Source organism: Ammodytes marinus (genome assembly GCF_949987685.1).
Source record: "Ammodytes marinus genome assembly, chromosome: 13".
Taxonomy (NCBI): domain Eukaryota; kingdom Metazoa; phylum Chordata; class Actinopteri; order Uranoscopiformes; family Ammodytidae; genus Ammodytes; species Ammodytes marinus.
This window is the reverse complement of record NC_137217.1, coordinates 27,939,824-27,966,197: the sequence shown is the minus strand read 5'-3', so window position 1 is coordinate 27,966,197 and position 26,374 is coordinate 27,939,824. Positions and strand designations below refer to the sequence as shown.

Here is a 26,374-nt window from a genome sequence, read left to right as displayed (position 1 = left end):
CTATTAAGTCTATTTGCATTGCTCATTATCAAGAACCCCCCCATCCCCTGACCTCCAACCCCCAGGTGTATGGACTTGAAAGTGCGGGGACAGAATAAATAATTGTACTATTACTCCAAGGGAATGAAATATCATGCTCTCACTGAACATGTTAGTATTAGCTTAGCATTTATCAACAATTTGAATCTCAGCTCAAAGTTTTTGTAGCATCTTCCCTATATACTAGAATCCCAAATCCCAAATATTTACAGCCAATCTGTGTCAGTCAACTCTATCATTATCAAGGAAAAGGGGTTGGAGAATAGGATTTTGAGGGCTCTTGAGCTGTTCATTCACAGTGTGGCCAAAAACTCTTCTGACCCCCCGCCCTCCCTACAGAAAGTTGTCGGCGCCACACTATTTCAGCACCTGCCCCCTGGTCTCAGGCAGTTTGAGGGCCAGGAAACTGCCCACCGCCAGCGCCCCCGAGGCAAAGAGGATGGGCACGGCCTTGGTGATACCCACGAACGAGGTAAAGATGCTAATGCCTAAAACCGCCGCTAGTTTACACAGGGCGTTGAGGAAGCCGAATGCCGTGCATCTGAGAGAAAAAAGAGAGAGGACAGATAAAGAACAGAGTGAGATATGTGTCTGTCGTTTGATCATGGGTTAATATTGAATTAAAAAAAAACAAAAGGAGACGAGCAGTGCAGTCTAACATCAACGGAAAATTGTCTTTTTTTCCACTTTGAATCCGGTATACAGCCAATCCTCATTGAGATACACTGTTAAGGTTAGAGTAAGAATTGTATATGTGTTTACACATCGTTCTGCTTTTTAAAGGCTGTAGGCGCTCTCCTTAACCACAAGGGGGAGCTATGGCTTATGAATTGAAAACTGAGAAGCTGCTGTTACACTGAATACAGAGCACAACATTTTTATTTTCCTTTGGTAAAATGTTTGAATTATGTTCTTCACAAATATTCAAATTTCATTTTTTATAGTATGAATGAGATGCATATGTTATATACATTTTCAGCTGTTTGGGGCCTGAAAAACTCAAAGCACATCCTACCAAAGCCATTAGGTGGCAACCAGGCAGCAAAACGCTATACATAACATGCACTACCAATGATTTCAACCCACAATGTAATTTATCCCTGCCAGCCGACCAATCATTGTAGAGCAACTCCCTATTTGGCATAATCTAACAAGCCATTCAGCACTACTACTGACCATGTATTAATGTGTCAAATAGATTTGGGGAACCGGCCTAAATGACCTACCTCTTGTCAGAGGGATAGAGCTCGACGGTCAGCACGTCCAGGGCGTTCCAGGAGGCGATGCTGATTCCCCCAAACAGGCAGAGCAGAGCGATCATGGCCGATTCGCTGTTGCCAAAGGACAGGAAGAAACAGCTGACGCAAGAGATCACACTGGAGCCCGCTGGAGAGAGGGAAAGAGAGGAGGGAAAAAAGAGAGAAAAAAAACAAGTGACGTGTGAATAAATGAAGGAAATCCTGCATATGTATCAACTGACTGAACAATTGGAATTAGTTTGTAATGTTCAACTGTAATGAAAATAGACCAGACAGGGACAGGCCAGAAATATGTAGAAAACATGATTCCTTCAGTGCTATGTCCAAATCATTTAGCTGTTGTGTACAACACAATGTAGGAAACACATAATCTCTTTTGGCACTTGAATGCTTATAACACTCACGGACTATAGGATCAATGACAGACTTCAATAGTTACATTATCTAGATGTTATTGATAAACGCCAGTTGAAAGTTGAGGTATATTTAACAAAAATCAAGCCGGTTTTTCAGATACTGCAAACATAGAGTTGTGGTTGAAAGTGTTATCTCCGTCCTAAATTAGTGTAGAATAAAAATTATTCTATAAGGTGGAGGAGAGTGTTTCCGACAAGTTTTAACACCCAATATTCCATTGATGTACAAACCTCCCAAACTCCAAATCATATTTTCTTTCCATGCACAAAACACTGAGTGATGAGGAGATGAGCAATATTACCCAGCATCCTCAGCCGACCGATCTTGTCCATGAGCAGCGCGGAGACAATGTTGCCCGGCAACACAGCCAAGGTGCCCAGGAAGCTGACGAAGTATGTCATGTAGGCATTGTTTTCATCGCTGACGTCGCTCAGCAGGCAGCCTTCTTTGTTGTGCAGAAAAGTGCTGTTGATGAGCCTGCTGTTGACCAGCCGATACTTGAAGAGATCTGGGGAGAAAGGAGGGGGAGGGGGTAGATGATGGAGAGAGGAGACAGATATGGAGCAACAGGGTTATAGGAGTTGATAAGTACAGTAAGGCTGTTGACAAGATTTGGATGGTTGCAATTAATCTTAAAATAAATGTTGCACAAGGAACTTTTGGATATTTGTAACTATAACCCCTTCCAGTAGAAGCTTTAAATGTGAAACATATACAGCAAAGTTTTGTTGCCAACAGGTTAATATCATGAAACAAGAAATGAGAGTGGTTCAGATTCAGAATGAATGAATGTTTGGAAAGGCAACAAAACATAGATTGTTACTTTTTGTAGACTCAAATGAAGTGACAGCAATTCTTAGGTTTTGTGGCTTTTCCTCAGAAAAGGAAGCAGTATGTGAACCAAAGTAGTGTGAATGGTGTTTAAAGTGAATCACCTAGCTTCTCCACTAAATCAACATAAAAAAGACATGAAATCAACACTGATTTATTTTATGGTAAATGTTTTTTTTATTTTTCATTTTCTTTATAATCTAATTTGGCATGTGGGAGGAAAAATGGAGCAAGCTTGAACAGTGTGGCAGGCCTGAAAACAGCTACAGTATACTATTAAAACCATGGATACATAGTCGCAATAACTTCTGAGAACCTCTCGAACAGAGCCCGAATCCTCTGTAGTTCCCTGGCAATAACAGCTGCAGTTCGTGCTCGGGCTTCGGCAAACAGACGCGCCACTTTCCTTCGGGGCCTGGACAAGGCAGCTGACAAATACCTGAAGAGTGTCCGAGGAGCTGTGATGACCCGCCAACCCAGAGCCTGGAGCCGACTTTGCTCCAGCTCTACTTCATAGCACGATATAGTATCAGGTTCAATATCTTCTCTGTTCGTATCAGCAGCAACTACTTCGATGGCCGAGCGAGAAAAAAGGTCTTGAATTCTTCTATGAGTGCTGGAAAAAGCACCCGCAACGTATCTGTAGAGTCGACCAGTAAGTACACTAACCCAACAACCCAGAACAAGAAGCTGACCGAGCTCCGGTGATACAACATGGGCCCTGGATATAACAGCGTCAACCTCTTCACCGGCTGTGGAAATGGCACGTGCGATACTTGCACTGATGGTGAAAAAAACTGCAGAAATTCGTGCTCCGGCCATGGCAAAAAACATTCCGATTATTTGTCTGGGCCTGGCGATGAGCGGTGAAATGTGTGCTCTGGCCGCGGACAAAAAAAACAGCCTGCGGGAAAAAACAGCCTGAATTCTTCTATGGGTGCTGGAAAAAGCACCTGTCACGTATCTGTAGAGTCGACCAGAAAGTACACTGACCCAACAACCCAGAACAAGAAGCAGGCCGCGCTCCGGTGACCCATCATGGGCCCTGGAAATAACCTCCTCGACCTCTTCACGGGATGAGGGAAAGGCACTCGAAAACCAAGCAGCGATATTTCCACCGATGGTGAAAAAAACTGCAGAAATTCGTGCTCCGGCCATGGCAAAAAACATTCTGATTAGTTGTCTGGGCCTGGCGATGAGCGGTGAAATGTGTGCTCTGCCCGCGGACACAACAGTTTCTTTGGTGCTGGAATAAACATGTGTAATTGTTGCCCGGGCTTTGGACAGTAGAGTTTCATTTTCTTCTTCAGACCCTCGGCCTGCGGGCTGTGGTGTCTCTGGTGTCTCTGTGTCAAGGGTTTCAATGTTTTCCAACAAGGGTGCCTCACTCAGGGACCCAGGGAGACAGAGGGACATAGACAAGCAGAGAGAGAGAGGAAGAAGCCTTAACCTCTCGCACACAGAGGGGCTATCCGGTTCTTGTGTCCGTTGCTGTGTTCCATCGCTACTCAGAAAGTTCAGGCCTGGATCATGATACATGGACTTGAGACTTTGGTAGTTTCTGATCTGGAGGTCTGTCTCACTCTGGTCTGGGGCCGGTGTTAGGTCTGGAGGTGAATCAAAGCCCACCACATTTTCTGTTGTGTCATCTACGGGTGAACTGGAGCGTTTACATCCCAGACCGGCCCTGATGACGTGACCAGCCGCTGTGGTAAGCCAAGGAACCACAACTAGGCCGAGATATAACACTGGCATGTCTGCAGTGGAGGTAGTGGAAAAGGGAGTGGTGGGAGTACATGTCTTCCCATGTCCAAATATGGTTGTCTCTGCATATAATCCGGAAGATCGGTTGCAGGATTTATCTGAGAATCTTTTTCAGTGACTGAGGTCTTTATATGCCTATGAGTTCCAGATCAGAACAGTGCGTCATAGTGCAAGTGCGTTCTAGAATGATGATGACGGCGGGTTTGACCTGAAGAGGATTGCAAGTTCCAACTTTAGATTTTTCAATCTAGATGTGTGTGATGTCATCAGGAAGGAGTTGCTAGGCATCAAGAATTGAAATACACAATGGCGTGCTAAGCAATGGTAGCAGTAGTCATGGCTACTGCTAACATCGCTTAGCACACCATTGCCTAGATTTTGGTAAAAGGTTATATCAGCACCATGGACAGAGCCCATTAGGAGCTTGACTCTTACAGCTGCACTGTAGCTTCAATACAAATGTGTACATATGTTTTATGCATTAGAAAACAGAAGTGTGCACACTTTACCTATGGAATACAACTTAATCTAAGTGTGCGTAAGCTGTTCCAACAGTGATTCAACTATTTTCTCGCCATGTGATCCAATACGCTATTGACTCTTAGCACTAGAGGCTAATTTCTGTCAATTTTAAGTGTTACATGTGTACACATTTGTATTATTTAATGACAATAAAATGTACATGGAGATAGTATTCAGCCCTCTGTAGTGTCTTATGAATGAGAACACTGAACCTATTTAGGTTTTTTGACGGTCAGTGGCAACAAGCTTTAAACTCAGAGTGAAAAGAAATATCTACATAAAACCAAAAAGAACTGGTTGCTCCACACATCCTTTACAGTATGTCTACATCAGCATTGGTGCAGTGGTTGCATACTGTAGCTATTCAAATCACCTGTGAGTAATCAAGGTGTGGCTATTGATTTATGGTTGAATATACACAGTCTGTATCTGGTCCAATAGCTGGTTCAGCAAGTTCCTCAACACATTTAATAAGGACAAAGGAGAAACCATAAACTGCATTCATTCATGCTGCATTGTGGTAATAAGGTAGCTAGGTTCACTATGGCAACTATCAGACAGCCTTACGTTCTGAACAGGCAGTCCAAAGAGAGATATAAGCTGTAATAACCAAACAAGTTTCTAACTCCCCTTCAGAAGAGAAACTCCTGTCCGGCACTGATAGCAGCTGGGAGTAATTGCTTGGCGTGTGTTAAGACTGCAAACAACAACAACAAAGCGGAGCGGAAGGTCTGGCTGATATGTCTATGTAAGTGTGTATGTGTGTGTGTGGACACAGCTGCTGACTTTACAGTGGAACGTGTGGCCTTTCAAAAACATACAAAGATACAGTTCCCAGCAGCTTGCTACATGTGACATCTTTGTGGAGAAAAATCAATAGTGTAGTTTGTGGTGAGAGACAGCGCTGCAATTTTTTTAGCTGAAATAATAAGGGGGGGTTCGGTCTGGGTTGCTAGGAGACATAGCAGCGCTGCAATGCTGCATTTGATGAAGTGCCACTCAGTCAGTGGGGAAGAGGGGAAGAGGGGGGGAGGGGGGGAGGAAAGCGATTGAGTGATTTTGGAGCACATTGGAGCAGATTCTGCTGCTAAAATAGATATAGGTTACGTAATGATGGCCAGGTTATACACCAGGAGCTATGTGCCTATCACAGACAGGTGTACAAATTGAACCTTACAATTCAAGTCAAGTAGGGTTTATTAGTTTTTTTTAAAGGATGAGATCATTTAAAAAACTGTGTATTCATTACACTTCACCAGTCACCCACATGATCCCCACATCACCTATTCCATGTATGGTTTTCACCTGTCCCTCCGGAACAATTAAATAAAAGTTGAGGGTATACAGCCATGTCTACGTTTGTGTTTGTGTCTCATTTGGTGTGTGTGTGTGTGTGTGTGTGTGTGTGTGTGTGTGTGTGTGTGTGTGTGTGTGTGTGTGTGTGTGTGTGTGTGTGTGTGTGTGTGTGTGTGTCCTACCTGTGTTGTAGAAGAGGGTGGCGATGAAGGTGCAGTTCTTAAAGAAGGTGTTGCTGGAGGTGATGTCCTCAAAGTAACACTCCTCAAACAGCGAGTCCTCAAACACCATAGAACGCATTCTCAGATTCATGAACCTAAAAGTGAAAACAAAATACACCAACAGTTATACACCATTACAGGCGGCCATAATGGAATAGAGAAATGTAGGCAAAGAGAAAATGAATTGATAGAACATGGGAGTGGAGAGCAGCAAGAGACAAAAACAAATAGGGAAAGGTCTTTCATCACTGGGGTTTAAACTATTAGGCTGTCAGATATTGTATTACCATAATAGCAGTTTGCAGTTTAAACAGCTCAAATAATATGCAAAGGAAACATCAAAGACAGGCTAGTTAAACATGAAACATTAGTTTTAAGTTTACAGGGCTTCCGTCCAATCAAAGCAATGCTCGGAATAAAACATCCGTTGATTTCATATCTTGTCTTGTTTGTTGTAATTCACCACAACATGATAATTATACGTGCTAAAAACAATTAAAATCCCTAATGAAGGGGATGCAGCCGACTCACTTGTCGTTGAAGTACTCTCCCTGGCGGTGGACCTGGTTTTCCAGGGTGAAGTTGAAGGTGACGTGTTCTACTTTCTCCTTGGTGAAGACCTTGGTGCGCGAGGAGTACTCCGCCTTCTGCAGGTACTTGATCATGTCGGGGAACCACACTGTCAGACCGTAGTAGCTGCATGGAGGAAAGGTGGAGAAAGGCATAAAGTTAGAAGGTTGTCACGGAAAATATGAATCTTTAGAAACACCTACAGAGCAAAGAGAGAGAATAGATGTTTTTTTTTTTTTTCTATACAGGTTAATTAGCCTGGAAATCCAGACCCTGATATCTTGAAAGATAGAGGGTCTGGCCACGATCAATAGTAATTTCCAACTCAAGGGGCGGCTCCTACTCGTGCATTTCAAATGCCACTGCACGCAGTTGGATAGCACTACAACCAATCAGAGCGATGCACAAGGTGACGTAAGCCCCTTTCGTTTAGCGAACAGCTGTTAAACTGTTAAATTAAACGTTTGCCGTTGTCGGTCGGCAAAACAGAACATTCCACTTACTTGCTAATGAAAGATTTGAGTGCCGTCTTCCAAATCGTTAAGGGTCGAGGCCAAAGCAGTCTCAAACTCACACAACATATCCGCAGCCATCTTTGATGTTTACTATCACGGCTTCGACGTCGCATGAACGTCACTGTCGTCATCCGGTTACGTCCTCCCCAGAGTACCATATAAAGGGCTCTGGCGCGCCCATATTAGATAGAACCAATTGAAACCATAGCCAGATTTCTGGTTTTCTTGATAAAGCTTCAACGGAGCGTGTCCAGACCAACACGGGCAGCAAATTTAATTTGCCAGGGCCTAGTGGCAGGTCTGGGAATGCCAGGCTACAGGTTAATCCCATTGAGACCGAAGACTCTTTTGCAAGGGAGACCTGTTTTCCTTTCCCACGTTACCATTCACACACACATTCATACACCGATAGCAGGCTAACTATCGACATTCACACAAGGCAAGGTGGGTGAAGTGACTTGCCCAAGGACACAACAACTATGACGCAGGTGGCAGGGCGGGGATCGAACCTCCAACCCTTTGATCATCGGCCTACCCGCTCTACCAACTGAGCCACAGTCACCCCATGTTGCCTTTATTAAAGAAGCACATGAGCGCCCACTGCTATCTGACAGCAAGCTGTTACATCCTCTGGAATACTTGGTCTAAAATAGTAGAAACCGATATATGATGTCAAAGATATGTGTCTTATTACGCTTTTATAAAAATCTGATTGAATAAAAATGGTCATAAATATTATAAAACGTAGTCCTGTCCTGACCGTTTGACAGAACTGTGTGGGCGTGGCAACAGTCATTGTTTTTATAGAACATTCAGGAAGAGAACTGCCGTGATTGGTTCAAAATACTTTTTGTGTCATAAGAACCAGAGCGTAGCCCGCCTCATCTAAACCGAATTTCTGTAAACAAACAACGACACAGTAGTGATGTGATCAACACTAGTTTTTGGAAGCAGCAAATAAATGAACTTCACTGAATAGTTGTAAGTCCCAATACAACCCAGAGAAAACCCCCGCAGCACCTCACTGTTCTTTAACCTGATCTCACCTGAAGGACATGGAGAACCACACGGCCATCATCATGTACGTGGTGCGGCGATACTCGGGGGAGAAAATGGTCAAGAAATTACTCCACACCTTCGGGAACACACAAACACAGAGACACAGGGGAAATTATAAATGCGCAGTGCAGTCGTATATAAAGGTAAACACACACCAGGCATCTCTTGAAAGCAAGTTTCTTTCCATCAGCTGAACGAAATTAAACACCATGTCCCAGAATCCCTTCTCGGAAACAGAGTAAACAAACTGTGATAGCCTCAGCACCACAAGCTAAGAGCCAAATGTAGGCAAAGAGAAGGACTAAACAAGAACAATTGAAGACTGAGCTGAGCATAGTTTGTAATTTCCTTCGAAAGAAATACATCTGTCTGTCAAAGAAGATGCTAAAAAAAATAACATTGCATTCACAGTATTACAATTGCTTCTTGCTTTGTTCATACATAATGCTTCATATAGTATTCACCAATCAGAGGTGAGAATGGAATCAATCTTCTCTTGCGACTCTCATCGTGAAAAGACAACAAGCATTTTTCATTTAAAGTATGGCAAATAATGAGAATTACTTTCATGTATCTTGTTTATCTTTGTCAAATGCTTTCTTATTTTTCTATTTTTCAAACTGAAGAGCAAATATCTAAGGCACTGAAATGTATGGAAAAGGTTTATTTCAGACCGATGGACACATTATAGAAAGATGTGCAGCGTCAATAACATCCACAGATCATCAGTCCTGATCTGCCCTCAGTAAATTATGTTGCCTTGTTTTTCTCCGTTCCATCTGAACGGTCTATATTTTCAAAAAAGAATCAGTGAAAAATTTAAACCAAATGTATGTTTTCTCACCTGATGGAAAAGTGCGGAGAGCTTGATCCTCCATTTCTGATGCCATGCGACGCTATCGCCCATGTCCATCAGTTCATCCATCTGCTTTACTGTTTTGATGGTGGTCACCTGGAAACAACAGCACAATAATCATACACAATTCAGATTTAATGTATGTGTTTAATCATCTTCAACTGTTTTTCGTCAAAGCACTTTCCAAAGTTTATTTTCAGAGATGTGTACACAAATAGAATTGATATCAGCAGAATTATATGAACAGTTTTAGAAAATATATATCTAAATGGCTTTTTGAGTAATACATGCTTTAATAGGTATGAAATATTAAACGTACAAAATATCGAATTAATTTATAATACCCATTTTACTCACTGATTAATTTGCTTTTGAATATTACAGAGGCTCAGAGGAATTAAGGTTCTTTACATATTATTATTCAAATTAATATAAAAAAACTCAGTAAAATCTGCACAGCAGATGTTGCAAATAAGGTTCCATTCCAACATTAAATCATATAATGAGAGGTAACCGATCCACCTGATGTCTAAGGCCTAAGATATATTAAAATTAATTTGACTAATTAATGTTTTAAGAAGAGGTTATGAAGTATTTTTTGTCACCATATTTCATTTAATTATTATAATAATTCTCAGTGGCTTTAACCTTTTAAGGAGATTAATTCAATTGAAAGAAAATCTGTTTTAACGTATTTAAATGCAAATTTATGCAGCACGAAGCTCAAAACCTGCTGCACTGTATAAGCCTACAGACAGACACACATACAGGTTGCACACAGATATAAAGCATGAGATTCCCTTACAGAGAAGACCCTCTCTGGGTATCCCTTAGCCCTCATGTTGGTGTCGTGGACCTGCTTCAGAATCATCCACGCCTCGTCATGTTTCCCATTCTGCAGGAGGAAAACAACAGAAAAAAGCAATGTGCACGTTAGCCAGCTTGCATGTTAGAAACCACAGTTATGCTCAACATTTTACCATCCTATTACAGTTTGCTGTAGTTGCTCTGAAGCGTCCATTATGTTATTGATCATTCATCGTGGACTTTGTGAGTGTGTAAGACACATTTGGAAACATGAATTCCCAGAGAGGATACATCTATTCAAAATCAACAGCCTATAAAGGAAAGTTTTACAATACATTGAAGCTTTTACTTTGACATACTTTTTTGGCACGTTGCATTTATTCAGCAATCATATAAACACCTCCAAAGCACATTAATTAACACGTTATATCTGTGTGTAAGAACCACTAGGTTGTGGAGGTAGGGTGAGTCATGTGATGAACCTGATTGCTTAGCAACCTTCACAGCAGTAATAATAACCCCTATGTGTCATTTTTACACTTCGGTTCTGATGCAGATTAAACCAAGAAGATGTGATCTTGTCATAAGTACGACCTACACCGGTTGGTGGGTGGATTGTGTTACCTATGGATGAGCAAGGCTAGCTGTCTTTATCTATAAGAAAGAAAATAGCATATTTCCTGACATGTCTAAATATCCTTTTAGGGCTCAAGGATACGCAGTCTGTTTTTCAGTGAGCGGTAACTTTTTGCGGATTTGCTCTATAGACTAATTAAGACGTTCAAAATGTATCGCAGTTTCATGTGGAAACGTCAAAAATGTGCTGTTCTTTCACATATAAACCATTTTTCCGTGTCTATTTCCAGTTTATTTCCAGTTTTTTTCTATAGTCATTGAGTATAAAAGGAAGTGTGGGTGTGTGTGTGACAACAGGGGTCTTGAAACATCAAAGTTAAACCAAATGGGGAAAAGAAACATGTAGAAACAAGTGGGTCGATTTCTACTGAAGTAAGAGTTCCTGTTTATACTGAATAAACCAACAATGTAACAATGTTTTATTCATGGACGTATTGTGGTGTTTACGATTGCTTAAAGCGGCCTAGTAGCACATGTAGAGTGGTGGTAATTATTTTGGCCCGCAAAAATAAAAAAGCCCGCTGTGTACTTGCTGTGAAAGATTCCATTGTTTATCGAACGTGTCAAAAACATCCTAAATATTTAAGTGTGTCAGTATTCAAAATATACTGAATAGGAATAAATAACTTACATTACCTTACCATTAAGCCTGCTCTAGGATGTGTACATATGCACATATTTAATATCAATTCATAATATTCTGAAAAAAGTGTGATAGCAGCACTTTGTCTGCAGCACAGCATCACCCACTTTGCAATTGCTCGGACGCTTTCCGTCTCTCAAGGCTATTTATGCATTCATGCGGTGACAATGTATTCCAATAACATTGCCAAAAAGGTGTGAGTGTGGTGAGAGCTGACAGGCTGACCTCCAGGTAGAAGCGCGGGCTCTCGGGCATGGTGGTGAGGGCAGAGATGGCTGCCACCGCGGGGAAGGCACACACCAACACAAAGACACGCCAGCTGTGGAATTGGTAGGCCGAGCCCATCTGGAAACTCCAGCCTACATGAGGAGAGAGAGAGAAAACATGAGCTATGAGGCAGCTGAATTGTGTAGAGAAGATGCTGCATCTATTGATACTGTATTTCTCTGGTTTGATGCATTTTTATTTTCATTAGCAGTCATTAAAAACTGCATGCAGACAGTGATCTGTGCTCCATCTTGGTGGAATATTCAGACGTTTCTCAACTCCATATGGTCTGTGTCATGCCATACAGAAAATAGCAACAACGTATATCCAACATTTTATAATGTTTTACATTAAATCGCATAACAATGCAATAGAAAATTAAAATGTATATCTGCTTTCAACTCCATGTTAGAGTGTTATAAACCATCCCTATTAAGGTAAGGTATTACCTGACTATAGCCCCAGGCAAGTAGAGAAAGCTCATTAAACAGCTGTTCTTATCTGTGTGCAGGTCTATTTTAGAAACAATGAGGCCAAAGCCCTGCAGAAAGCCTCTAATGATCTCAAAGTAACTATGCTCTGGTATCCACGCTGACATCATTCAAACTTGGAATTCTTCTTGATGTACTGTCAGTAGAGAGGCTAGAACCAATGCTCAAAATGACAGACTGTTTAGCTAACTGACTGAAAGACACAGTAAAGCTGGGGTATATGATTTCTGATTGGTCAAAGTTAACATGAGCTGACACTTTGACCAATCAGAGCGAGGCTCCGATTCTCTGTTCTTATTGGCTGTTGACTGTCCATTCACTTTGGCACAACTTTGTTGGTGTAGAGCGTGTCAGGGAGGCACCATAGGGGAGGGACCAAAGAGAACAAGTGAAGCCGTTGAGCTATTTGGATTCTAATCTCTATCCCAACTGCCATTTTCTCCCCAAATCCCCTTCCCCAACTTTAACTACCTGGTGTACATAATGCCTTTTTAGACAATGGTTTCAGTGAGTTGGTTCATGTGTTTGTTTTGCTGACCATAGTGTGGGATAATGGCCCAGGCCATGCCGGCGGCGTAGATACCGCCGATCATCCAGAACATGCAGAGCCAGCTCAGATGCTCGCCTCGCTTCTCCTGCGCCAGGAACTCAGAGTAGTAGGAAAACACGATGGGGATGGAGCCGCCAATACTGTGTGGAGCAGAACGCAAGAGAGGCAGGGGATTAAAAGAGGGAAAGATAATTAAAAGAACAGTGAAGAGAGAATGGATTCACATGGAGGAGAAGCAAATGGTGGATGAGATAGAAGAGAGGAGAAAGAGCAGATCAAATAATGGAAGCATAGAAGATGACAATGGTGAATTAAAATGCTGGGAAAAGAAAGTGTGACGAAAGATTATATAAACATTATATTGTAACATAAGGATGGAGGGAGAAATAACAGAGAGACAAAACACAATGCATTACATGAAAAGGGTACTGAGAAAAAGCAGCAGGCAAGCGTGTGAGGTATGAGAGACAGTTGAGCAGCATTGCAGATGATTAAGAATGAAGATTAAAGTCTTGAAAGATAACAATAATGGCCCGACTGACTGCAATCGATAGCGCAATCTTTATGGCCTCTGTGCATGTTCCATCACCACAATTTACAATCCCATGGCAACGCATCCAGACTCACAGCTCTGCAGTGAACCCGTGGCTGTGTTACAGTAATACAGTGACTTGGTTTAGACAAGTTCAACACACTGCAGTGGACAAAACTGTTTGGAGGAAATAGGAACATCTGAAAGCACATTTAAACACTTTATCATAAAGACAACCAAGTGTCTGAGGGTGGCTTGTTTACTTCTAATATAAGCAGTGTTGTTTTATCAGTCCAATGCCACATTGCTCTGCTTGACAAGTCAGTTGACACCACAGTAGGTGGTATACTTTTCATTTCTCAGCGTGGTTGATGTGCCTGTGTGTGTGTGTGTGTGTGTGTTTGTGTGCATGTGTGCGTGCATGCTTGCGTGTGAGAGTGAGTGAGTGAGTGAGTGAGTGAGTGAGTGACTTAGCGTGCGTGCGTGCGTGCTTGCTTGCGTGTGTGTGTGTGTGTGTGTGTGTGTGTGTGTGTGTGATTGATATGCCTCTCCTCCTCACCCTACACCGGAGGCCAGGCGGCAGAAGAGGAAGGACACGTAGCCCTGGACGAAGGAGGAGAAGAAGGCAAAGACGCTGTTGATGGAGAGGGAGATGAGAAGGGTCTGCCGTCTGCCAATCCGGTCGGCCAGTCCGCCCCACACGAACGCCCCCACCATCATGCCCAGGTAAACAATCAGACCTGGTAGGGGTACAGAAGGAGAGGTGGTTTTGAATGTTATTATTCATCATTAAACTCACTGATATTACTCTCCAGACCTCACTTGCTTCCACTCTGATTGGATTTCCAATGCCTAGAAAATCAGCTCATTTGGCAGCCGTAATGGGATACTGATGGGATCTTACAACTTCTGCTTCAAAGGGAAATAGTTTTGGGAGATACGCTTACTCGCTCTCCTGCAGATAATTAGATGAGAAGATCAGTACCACTCTCATGTGTGTGTATTAAATATGGAGCTAGAATCAGATGTCGATTAATTAGCCTAGCTCAATTTAGCATTATTAGAATCAGTGCAATGCGCACTTAGGAGCCCACAATCTTTATGCTAGTCTAAGATGGCTGTAGCTTCATGATTAGCAAATCAACATGTCAGTGGTATCAAACCTTAAGATGATAATAAGCATATTTTCCAAAGTGTAAAATTCTGCCATTTAACATAACAATCAAAGATAGATAGGGCCCCCTGAAGGCTTGGGCCGGCTCTGGGCAGCAGCGTTGTCGATCCAGTCTTGTGATTCGAGGTGCTAACAGGACTCACATTCCATGCACTCATCCAAGTCTCTCTCTCTCTCTCTCTCTCTCTGTCCCTCTGTGGCACTGATGATGCTCTCACACACACACATTAGTTGCACGCTTTACTATCGCTGCCTTATTGACATTCTGTCAACAGTCTCCGTGCTGCCTGCAGTGTCACACGTTATTGGTGAGATCACTCTGAAGTGAATGAGCAGGAAATGGCCTGGTGGTGACATCTAAGTTTCAATCTCATTCTCAGTTTTCTTCAAGAAAAAAAAGTTGGCATCTGATTGGACAGTCACGGATAATCACGTCGTATCTGAGACAAGACGATCGATTTTCCAGATTTAAGATCAATCTCAAGGACAATGTCTTGAGAATGCTACCTCGTCACTGCAGGCAAACAAACGGCGGATCGATCGATAAAACAATTTAAACTCCTGTCAACTTTTGAGTTGTTGAAACTATTGTTTTCGAGGTCGGGGAATGAACTTCCAAGCTACAAGATCCCCTCCTCACATGCTTCAAAAAACTGTGCTTTGTAAAATAATTTGCGTCTAAGAAATATATATTCTGCCTATCCCTCACTTGTTGTTGCATTGACCATCTTGCTCTTTAATTCAAAGAAAAAACCATCAAGGAGTCCAGCAACAAAAACAAACGCTACACATCAGCTGATGGTGTTTACTACAATGACTTAACATCAGTCCCCTGGCTTTATATTGCTGAACTGTGTGAATGAGCCAGAAAGGTAAGCTATCATGGGGTCAATTCAGCAAGAAAAAGGAGGGAGAAAAGACCTCATAGGCTTTAAACAGGTCTGTTGGATCAGCTTATAAACAGCGTAAACCATGACAGTCTAAATGCTCGGATGATAACAGTTGGACGGGCAGTTAATGTAGTATTCGCAAGAATTAAAAAAATTTGCAAAGAAAATCCAAGATCAGAAGATTACCTAACATAATATGAATAAGGGTGTCCCTTTCTTTTAGATAAAAACACTATTATAAATTGTAAAAGTGTGTGAATCAATTTCATACGTCTGTGTATCCCTGTGTAACTCAGCTTTGCACTGCTGAATATGGAAAGGTGGTATTCACGCCCTTGTTTGATTGGTTGCATGGGATCCCTTGTTTGTGTACTTTGGCGTGCCCCCTTGTTCCCAGGTGTGTGTGTGTGTGTGAGTGTGTGTGTGTGTGTGTGTGTGTGTGTGTGTGTGTGTGTGTGTGTGTGTGTGTCTAATATGTGGTCCTGCGTGTTAATTTGTGTCAACATCCCCATTATCTCATGATGTGTGTACACTCCTGCTAGCCTCTGCCTGTGTGTGTGTGTGTGTGTGTGTGTGTGTGTGCGTGCGTGCGTGCGTGCGTGCGTGCGTGCGTGCGTGCGTGCGTGCGTGGGTGCGTGCACATGTGTCTGTGTGTGTGTGTGTGTGTGGGCAGAGAGACAGCTGTGAGCCGCTTCTGATGATTGCTGGGCTCAATAGCTAGCGCCGCAATGCAGCAGCATCGAGGTGGATTGACGGAAAGACAGGCAGACAGAAAGAGAGAAAGACAGCCACAGTGAAGTATCTCTTCTCCAGCCTCCCTATACGCTGCAGCCTGGGACTCTGTGCTGACCTGTCACCGTGTTCAGCACTCACTGTAACAGGATGGCTAGCCCCCCAGTGTCACATTAGGCCTGGCTCACATCTGTCTGTCAGAACTGGTTAGAATGCATAAGCAGCTGCATTTGACTCAATGAGAAATGAAGTCCCAAGTCATCAATGTTATGTGTTTTACAAAATAATTGGTCAGGAGTTGTGGAATAACTGAAGTCCTTTATGTAACTTGCTGAATCCCTGTTAAATAATTTGCCATTCAAAAGGGAATACAATTTCTTGCTTGTTGGCAACTTGTTCTGACCGAATGTTGGTGTATAAGGGAGGACAAGCAAGCTAAAGAGGAGCCATACACACTCCTCTTAATGACCTCTTATGGGTATAACTAGCCTTGATACATATTTTAAATAGAATAGACCCTTTCCAATCTCTAATAATGTGGAGTCTGCTTTCTTGCACCAGTGTTGTAATACATCATTGTCTTATTAGATCACACAGACCCTCCACAGTGTTTTGTATTCATTAGGAGTCTTACTAATGTGCAAAGCCTGACCAGAAGCCAAATCTTGCTATCATTAATATACAAAGGCTAGCAGAGTGTCACTTTGCAGTTCGGCCACTAAATAACAACAATTAGGACCATTAGGGAGAGATTAACTGATCATGGTCTGACAGTGGGTGGGTTTATTTTCTGCACAAGAAGAAAATACAGTATGTTTGCCCTGAAAAGTCTGTCACACTAGTCATACACAGGGACATAATATATATATTTTTAGATCATACTTGTGTACTTAACGGCCCACCATAGAAGTACAAAGCAGTTTTTGATTGTCTAAGAAACACATTTTTACCATCTTAATTCTCGATGCAGTGAAGCTTTACAACAACATCACTGTTTTGGTTCTGACTCTGTTTTCGGCAGCAGCAGCTTAAGAGCAAAAGCTTGAAGAGACATTACATGTATCCAAATGGCCAGAAACAATACTGTCCTACTAATTATAAGTTGTACTAATATTGTTCTGTAACTGCCAGCGGTGTAAAAATAGCAGCTTAAAAAGTGACATTAAGTCTATGTGGTGTTGACATCTTGTTTCCAAAGCCTTAAAGTAGCCAACACAATCAGTTATTGCGGGTTTAAGGCAGCTGACATTAAACTGTAAACGGAGCAACCGCATAGTGCAGCAAAAAAGAGAAATACATCTTCTCTGTGGAGACCTACTGTATGTCTTAACCCCTGCATAGGTGTCTGTCGGCTGAGTGGGTTACATGTCACACCAACTCTCTCTCCCCATTTCCACCTGTCAAAAAAGGTGAAAATAATTGAATTGCAAGAAAGGTTACCTTCACCTGTACTTTACTTCCCTCGCTAAAATGCTTAATATTCTAAAATAGTTTTGTGCGGTTCGGTTTGAATTTGCAATTGTCAGTTTTTATTGGCCGAAAAGCAGTAAGCAGACTCAAAGGCCACGGCAAAGTTTGAGGGTGACATATACACTGCTGACAATGATTCTGCTGTCATCAACGTTTGTCCTTTGACACATCCAGCAGGCGCAATCTGCCAACCATTGATTCATGTTACATTTATTTGACAATTTCATACCTTAAATTATGCATTTTGCTCATTTAAATAATTTTCTTATTGATTTATATCGATGAAGTTTGCTGGTAGTTTTGATTTTATTCAAAATTAAATGAATAAATAAAAATCCCACGAATGGACACACTGTACAGTCAAGTGTGGGGGATGTGCAATGTCTCTTCCACTCTTTAATAATTCAAATGATACGTAACATTATGAGATACTTCTTTTCAGATAGAGGTGATACCCAATGAGAGAGAGAGAGAGAGCGAGAGAGAGAGAGAGAGAGAGAGAGAGATGAGTATTGAAAAGGCGCAAGAGAGGAGAAGCAGTAGTCTATAGACAGCTCAGCACCTCAGCGCTCTGTAGAGGAAGTGGGGGGAGGGAAGGATGAAGAACAAGGAAGAGAGAGAGAGAGCGAAAAAAAGGAAAGAGGAGGGGACGATGGTGGCCAGTCTGCGCTGTGACAGAGCTCCCAAGGGCTCCAGGGTAGTGTGTGTGTGTGTGTGTGTGTGTGTGTGTGTGTGTGTGTGTGTGTGTGTGTGTGTGTGTGTGTGTGTGTGTGTGTGTGTGTGCGCGTGCCTGCGTGCGTGCGTGTATGAACATAGATAGATAAAGTGTGTGCCACTGCAGGGGTGTGCATTTATCTACATGGGTGAGGGAGGGGGCAGGGCAGGGGGCCACTATTTATAGCCAGTTTTTTTCCCTTTCTGCCACAGTGCACAGGGCTTTTTCAATGGGCTGGCGGCCGAAGCTCCTCGGGAACCGGGAGAGAAAGTAGTCCCTCATCAGTTGACTTGGTCACTCAGCCATCACAAACGTCACTGCTAACCACCGAAAGCCGGGCAAAAGATAAATGAAAGACGGTGAATTGTTTTCCAGCAGCGGTCTCACCCTGTGATTGTTGTATGACGTGTATTCAGGTTTTTTTTAAGCCTAACAGACACTACAGCAGCGCTCACACGTCATCAACACGTCTTCTGAGCGTGGGAATAACGTGTGAAAGAAGCTGCTTGGTTGAATTGTTACCTGCGTATACATATATATAGCCATATTTACATGGACGGATATGACACCATTACCCTCATTTCAAGTCAATGGTGGTGCAACACTCACTTTTTTGTTAGCGCTATTTTAAAGTATGAAAAAGAAAACTATCTGCCTATACCATCAACCTTCATTCTGATTGGTTACTATGGATAAGACAATCAGCCAATCACCTACAATGCTAATTATATTAAACGAAAAATGTGCTGTCGATTCTTTGTAAGAACTCCAACATATGGCAGCGTCAATTTAAATATCACGATCAAAGTTTATATGGAAAAATCAAAGAATAAAACCAACAAAGAGGACATTTAATTAACAGCTTTGTTTGACACTTCAAACACGGCATTACAGATAACAGAATGGGGAAGAAGGGAAAAAAAGTGAAACCAGCTGTCGCCTGATAGCTTGCATATTTACTGTCAGATGCAGGCTGCATACTAATATGTAAGATGAATTCAAATTTCTGACACTCATTCCCATATTTCATTTCATTTTCATTTAACTTTTATTTATCCTCGAGAGACCAATTGAGGGGTGACCCTCATTTTCAATGACGTCGAGTTCAAACAAATTCAAAGGAAAAACAACAATACATTAACAATATTCAACGCAAATACATCAAATACACAACAACAGGTGAAGAGAAAAACAATTGAAACATTTACACAGTGGTGAAATTAAGTGGTAGCAATTAAAATTAAATGGGTGAGAGTACAATATAGCCTAATTAAAACAGTTACAGGTAGAGTTTGGCAGATTTAAAATAGTTTGTTTAAATTGGTTAAAGGATATGAAGTTATTTAGTTTAATTTGTTGCTGTAAGTTGTTCCAGGAGTCAGGGGCACTGAAGCTAAAAGCTGTCTTTCCTAGCATATACAAACAATGTGAACCAAAATCTTATTGCTGAAATACTTCATTATATCTGTCAGGTTTCTTCCGTATGGAGCCAATAACGAAAACAGACACACAGGTACTTCTTCTCTTCCATCATCCTCCTTCTTTCTCCATTCATTCTTAAATTTCAGTTCTTGATTCTATTTTCATGTAAAGGCCCAAAAGACAGTATGATACACAAAGGTTCCTTTTAGCCCCCGGTGCAACTGTGCAATAGCTTTCTCAAAAATAAGAGAAAAAAAGAAGCTGGCAATCTTGGTTGTTGCTGTAAGGCAATGACTAAAGATTGTAGCTGCAATCTCCTAGAATATGAAACAGAAGTATGGCTGGAAACATCATGATAACCAGCACATTGAGTGTATACATATACAGTCCCCTCCATAAGTATCGGAACAGTGAGGCCAATTCCTTTATTTTTGCTGTAGACTGGAAACATTTGGGTTTGACACCAAAATAGGAATATGAGACAATAGATCAACATTTCAGCTTTCATTTCCAGGTATTTACATCTGGATCTGATACACAACTGAGAAGATAGCATTATTTGTAAAGGAACACCACATTTTTAGGTGAGCAAAAGTATTGGAACAGATAGACTTAAAATAAATTAAAGTGAATAAGACTTAATATTTTGTTGCAAAGCCTTCACTTGCAACAACTGCATCAAGCCTGTGACCCATTGACATCACACAACTTTTGAATCCTCCTTTTTGATGCTTTTCCAGGCTTTCACCGCAGCCTTATTCAGTTGCTGTTTGTTTACTCTCTTCAGTCTCCTCTTTAGCAGGTAAAATGCTTGCTCTATTGGGTTTAAGTCTGGAGATTGACTTGGCCAGTCTAAAACCTTCCATTTCTTGACCCTGATTAACTCCTTTGTTGTTTTTGCAGTGTGTTTTGGGTCATTATCTTGCTGCATTATAAAGGATCTTCGAATCAGTTTGGTTGCATCTTTCTTTAAATTGGCAGACAAAATGTTTGTGTAAACTTCTGAGTTCATTTAGCTGTTGCCATCATGTGTTACATCATCAATGAAGAATAATGAGCCCGTCCGAGAAGAAGCCATGCAAGCCCAAGCCATGACAGTGCCTCCACCGTGTTTCACAGATGAGCTTGTATGTTTGGGATCATGAGCAGATCCTTTCTTTCTCCAAACTTTAGCCTTTCCATCACTTTGGTAAAGGTTCATCTTGACAACAACACAGTAACACATGATGGCAGCAGCAAAATAAACTTAGAAGTCTACAGAAACATTCTGTCTGCCAATTTAAAGAAAGATGCAACCAAACTGATTGGAAGATCCTTCATCATGCAGCAAGGTAATGACCCTAAAAAACTGCAAAAACAACAAAGGAGTTCATCAGGGGCAAGAAATGGAAAGTTTTAGACTGGCCAACTCAATCTCCAGACTTAAACCCAATAGAGCATGCATTTTACCTGCTAAAGAGGAGACCGAAGGGTGTAACCCCCAAAACAAACAGCAACTGAATGAGGCTGCGGTAAAGGCTTGGAAAAGCATCACAAAAGAAGAATGCAAAAGTTGTGTGATGTCAATGGGTCACAGGCTTGATGCAGTTATTGCAAGCGAAGGATTTGCAACAAAATATTAAGTCTTATTCACTTTAATTTACTTTAAGTCTATCTGTTCCAATACTTTTGCTCATCTAAACATGTGGTGTTCCTTTACAAATAATGCTATCTTCTCAGTTGTGTATCAGATCCAGATGTAAATACCTGGAAATGAAAGCTGAAATGTTGATCTATTGTCTCATATTCATATTTAGGTGTCAAACCCAAATGTTTCCAGTCTACAGCAAAAATAAAGGAATTGGCCTCACTGTTCCGATACTTATGGAGGGGACTGTACATTTCTCTCTTCGTCCAACAAACTGTCACAGCAGTCCACCTAGGGCCCAATATCGTGACATCACTTTGACATTCAAAAGCCTATGCTTAACCAGCACTCTGCTAGAAATCTCTGCTGCTCTGTGTAACAAAAACCTCAGATTCTTCTTCTTCTCATTACGGCAAAAAACCCAATGCTGCAGACGCAACCTCTGCCGCTTCACAACAAGGACAAATCAATGACAAGCATTCTGTCCTTCCCTTCCGCCTGTGAGAGTGTCTCCTGTATCTCAACGTGCTAAAACGCTGCACCACAGGCATCAACACCACTATCATTTGAGAGCTTCTCTATGGATGTTCTGCTCCTAATTCCCTTATTTCATCTGAATTGTCAGTGTTGCAATGAATGTGTGTGTGTGTGTGTGGGTTGGTACAGTTTGTACCAACACATCTGGCAAAGTCAAAGTCCTCTCTTTGAGTAAAATCTCAACAATTTCTGGTTAGAGTTCATTTTTCTGCAGACGTTATAACCCTCAAATGAACACACACACACACACACACACACACACACACACACACACACACACACACACACACACACACAATACATGATTCCGCCACAGTGCATCAAGTATAAGTGGCGGGAACTATGACGGCTAATATACAAAGAGGAAGCTGTGATTTAATTGGACCGTGTTGGGAAGGAGAAGAGCAGGGTGAAAGTGGGGGAGGCTGGGGAAAAGCACACACTCTATGGGACGCAGAGAGGCATGAGCAAAGAAAGCTCTGTAGCATGAGTCAGGCGTGTTGCGTAACAGGGAGAGAGAGGGGGAGGGAATCTGGGCCGATTGTGTGTCTCCCTACTGGCTCCCCCCCTGGTATAACACAAACCCAGACCAGAGCAAACCAGACGCGAGGGGAGGGAGGGAGAGATGTGATGGACCACAGTTGGAAGTGAGTAACTGAGAATATTTAATCAAAGGTAATGCAAGTACAACACATTTGAGGTATTTTAGTTATATCATGTTATAGGATGTACTTTTACTTTTACTCAGCCACATTACAGAGAGAAATATTGTACTTTGTAAGACAGTGTTTGATTTGGAGGCTGCAGAGACTTTGAACATGTTCATTTTGAAAGTCTTAAAGTCTGTGAAATATGATGTGTAGGCCAGGACAACTGGGCAGCACCGAAAAATATTTGAATTTATATGATAATCACACTCACATTTTTACTTTAATCAATATTCCCTGCGAGTTGAAAACTGCAGCAGTCCATATTGCAATTTTAATTACATTTCAATTTATTGTGCAGCGCTACTGGCCATGTTTAGAATAGTTCTCCTTTTTCTCGTCTATTCAGTCCTTATTAATGGATTTTCACAGCAGCATATCATTGCTTAGTCACGTCAAAATACCAGTTAACTTAGCCAAAGCCCTGTGTTCAGAATAAGAATACTTTTAAAATTCAATTCTTAATTGAAAATGATAGTATTTTTCCACACGGCTGTTCCTACTGCGGCTGCTATTCCCACTAGAATAGACACACATTACGAGACTCAAACGCAATACACATGCTAATTGCTATGGACGTATAAGCAGACATGCATATTCATTCACACACAGGTCGGTCGCTGTGCATGTCGAAGCTACAAATCCATACCTTGTTCTGTACATGGACCACTGGGAAAAATCACACAACCCAGCAACCAATTAAAGGCATGGTTGCCTGCCAAATGTAGCAGTATGGGTGTACAAATATACTACGAATGTGTGTACAACATAGAGAAGCCTAATTGTTCAAATGCAACAACAAAAAAATAAAGTGTATTAGTGAAACAACTGCACGCAATCGGACAGGAAAAGGTTTATTGGAAAATAGGAAAAATTCCCAAATGAAAAAGGCACGTGACCCCATCGTCTACTGGAAATGAATTGGACAGAGGATGACAATATACGGTTTGTTGCATAGGGGCCAGAAATAATCCTGATTCCTGAATACACGATGTGTTCATTTGCATACAGCACAAATGCTCAATGCACAGGCACCATCCCTATCTACATGGAGGCCAAAATTCATCCATGTGGCAGCAGTAGAGTTTAACAGTCAAATTCCTGAGGGAGTGCACAGTGAAACATATGTAATAGGATCTCATCCAATTCATAGAAATTCATTAAGCAACTGAAAATGTTAGTCCATGTCGAGACATTGTGGATACATATTCATTTTAACAGAGCTACTGATTCATCAGATTTGATCTACTTCAATCTGTTTTATAATTACGATTAAGTGGATTCAGAAGCCTATTTAGTTCTACTTTGAATTCAACCATCCGACCCAAGTGAAATAGCTTTTGATTGATCTGATGTGTTATCGGTTCGTTGAATTCTGTGCAGAATATCAGGACATTTCAGATTGTAAATGTCTTCCAGGACTTCAGTGGGTGAAATACTGTATGTCTACAAAGAATGGGTGTGTCCCTGGCATGCTGTAAAACGACAACAATGCTTGACATCTTCTACCAGCATGCTCCAACGATGCTGGAAAGAATTATCGTGGTGTGATGTCAAACTATAGATCCATAATTCATTCAGTGGAATAAAACGCACAAAGCACCTCTCTGGGTATCTCTATAGAAGATCGTTCTGTTTTGTGTCTCCTGGCATGTTTTATACAGTGTACTTCATATCTACGCTCTTTACATAAACACAACATTGTGGATGAATTTGCCACCCCCAGGAGACCTGTGGCCCGTGTGCACAGTGTCCTTGCTGGGCAGCCAATGACAGATGGTGAGGCAGGTTTGGACTCTGATTGGACAACGGCCCTGAGGATAGGAAATTATCATTAGGTCCTTGCCAGCTTCACGGCACACAGACACACACAGTGATGGGCAGTGGGCACGCAGCTTACACTGTTGGGAAGGCAAACAGGAGGAAGATAAATAGACTGCCCACAATCACCTTCCCACACACACATATACAAACAAACACTGTCTTGCTCAAAAACAGCTGAAGTGAATGCAGAGAACATTGTGTTTGGATTGGCTGAGTGTTTGACTTAACATTCCAGTGCTGTTCAGAAACTGCACGGGCAGTTGAATCTTAAATAGCTGTGGTTCCTCTGCCAAGTAGGCTGTAAAAAAGCAATTACTTTGGGGTAAACTGCAAAGGTAACATCTAAGATATGGCAGAGATCAAATGTGAAGCGGTGGCATAACAATCTCCCACAGGAAGCACTGAGACCAAAATAAACAAAGATAAAGGGAACAGAAGACAGTAGATGACTTTGAAAAAAAATTGCATGCTTGCCAACAACACAACAATATGTTGGTGCTGTGTGTTTGCGTGTGTTTGCGTGTGTGTGTGTCTGTGCGCGTTTGTGTGTGTGTGTGTTTGTGTGTGTGTTTTTGTGTGCACGTGAAATCCCTACGGCTATGTGTCTTTATACAACTGTTTTTATGTAAGCAAGTATTTTTGGAAAATTCTGCTTGGAAGCAAAAAAAGAGACATAGAGATATCTGCAACAAATACAAAACAAACAAAAAAAAAATCTTACCCAGCATGCCCTTGTTGGGCTCGGACAGACACATGTCCTTCTCGGCGCTGGGCAGCACGAAGCCCACCACGAAGATCTCCACGCCGTCGGCCATCAGCGCCAGGCCCAGCACGAAGTAGAGCGTCCACTGGAACTTGCCGTGGCCGCACTCCTGCAGGATGGTCTCGTACTGCTCGGCCAGCTCCTCCTGGTCCTTCCTCCTCTCCGCCTCGTAGGCAGACAGATCCCTGAACTGTCCCGCCTGGTGGGCCGCCCCCGTCACCCCGTCCATGTCCCCTCCTCCTGCCTTACCCGTCTCTCCCCGGGGGATGCCCTGGTACTCGCCTTCGTAGATCTCATCATCTTCATCGTGACCTTCTGTAGAGTCGCTGTGTCCTTCCTCGTCATTGGCCCGGCTGTCGTTACGGTAATATCCTCCTCCTCCTCCTCCTCCGCCGTCGTCGTTGCCCTGGACGCCGGCGTAGTCATCGTCATCGTCCTCCTCCTCAAAGCGTTTGTAGGAGCGCTTGGTGTACTCGTCTCCCATCTTGTCCACGCCTTTGCCCACCTTCTTGCCGACCTGCTTCTTGGCCACCTTGGCGATGTCCTTGGCGCCGCGGATGAAGTCCGAGCGCCCGTCTCTGTAACGCCCGTCGTCCTCCATCTTGGATCCGGAAGGGTTCGGTGGTGGTGGTCGGTGGTTGCTTTTTTTTTCTTTTTTAGGAAATGGGACGTAATATCAGGAGCGGCCCAAGCACATGAGTGTGCTATAGCTGAGGAATTCAGCACCGCGGACAGCTCCCCCCTGCTCTGCTCCACTGGACTGCTTGCTGGTTGGACTATGGCCAGCGTGTGCTCAGATACTTAATCCTATAGAAAAACAAAGACAAGGGTTTTGTGTTAGAATGATTTATCACTCTGGCAGTTTAGCGCAGGTGAGGAAGAAACATCCATTTTAAACAATCTAGATCAGAGCCAGCTTGTACTGAAACATTGAGGAGCATTGGCCTTTACATCACGTGGCCTTTGGCAGGACACATTGTGTGGCTCAGCACTAATGGTTGAGAAAAAAAAAGGACATGACAGCTTTAAGGGGCTGACATGGGAGTCGAGGAGCTCAGCAGCCCGTATTGACTGAACAGCAGTTATCTCATAGGTCTCCACTCAGCACAGCACAAATCACAGTGTGGCATTTACAATGGCACACCGCCGAGTTAACGTGTACCGGACCACGCTGAGACACAGACATCTGTAATGAACAAGCAGAGCTGCAATGTGCTCTAGGCCAGTGTATGTAGAAG

The 26,374-nt window shown here is 42.4% G+C and overlaps 1 protein-coding gene across 1 annotated transcript; it reads right to left on the bottom strand.

Moving 5' to 3' along the window:
• Nucleotides 1-396: 396 nt before the first annotated feature.
• Nucleotides 397-25,737, bottom strand: sv2a (synaptic vesicle glycoprotein 2A; the record flags this gene model as incomplete). Its single annotated transcript, XM_080039037.1, has 12 exons — nucleotides 397-580; nucleotides 1,266-1,425; nucleotides 2,017-2,223; nucleotides 6,311-6,444; nucleotides 6,881-7,045; nucleotides 8,481-8,569; nucleotides 9,338-9,445; nucleotides 10,155-10,244; nucleotides 11,661-11,794; nucleotides 12,732-12,883; nucleotides 13,835-14,015; nucleotides 25,095-25,737. The coding sequence occupies 12 exons, from the start codon at nucleotides 25,735-25,737 to the stop codon at nucleotides 397-399; spliced, it is 2,247 nt and encodes a 748-aa protein (XP_079895163.1).
• Between the last annotated feature and the right edge of the window lie 637 nt (nucleotides 25,738-26,374).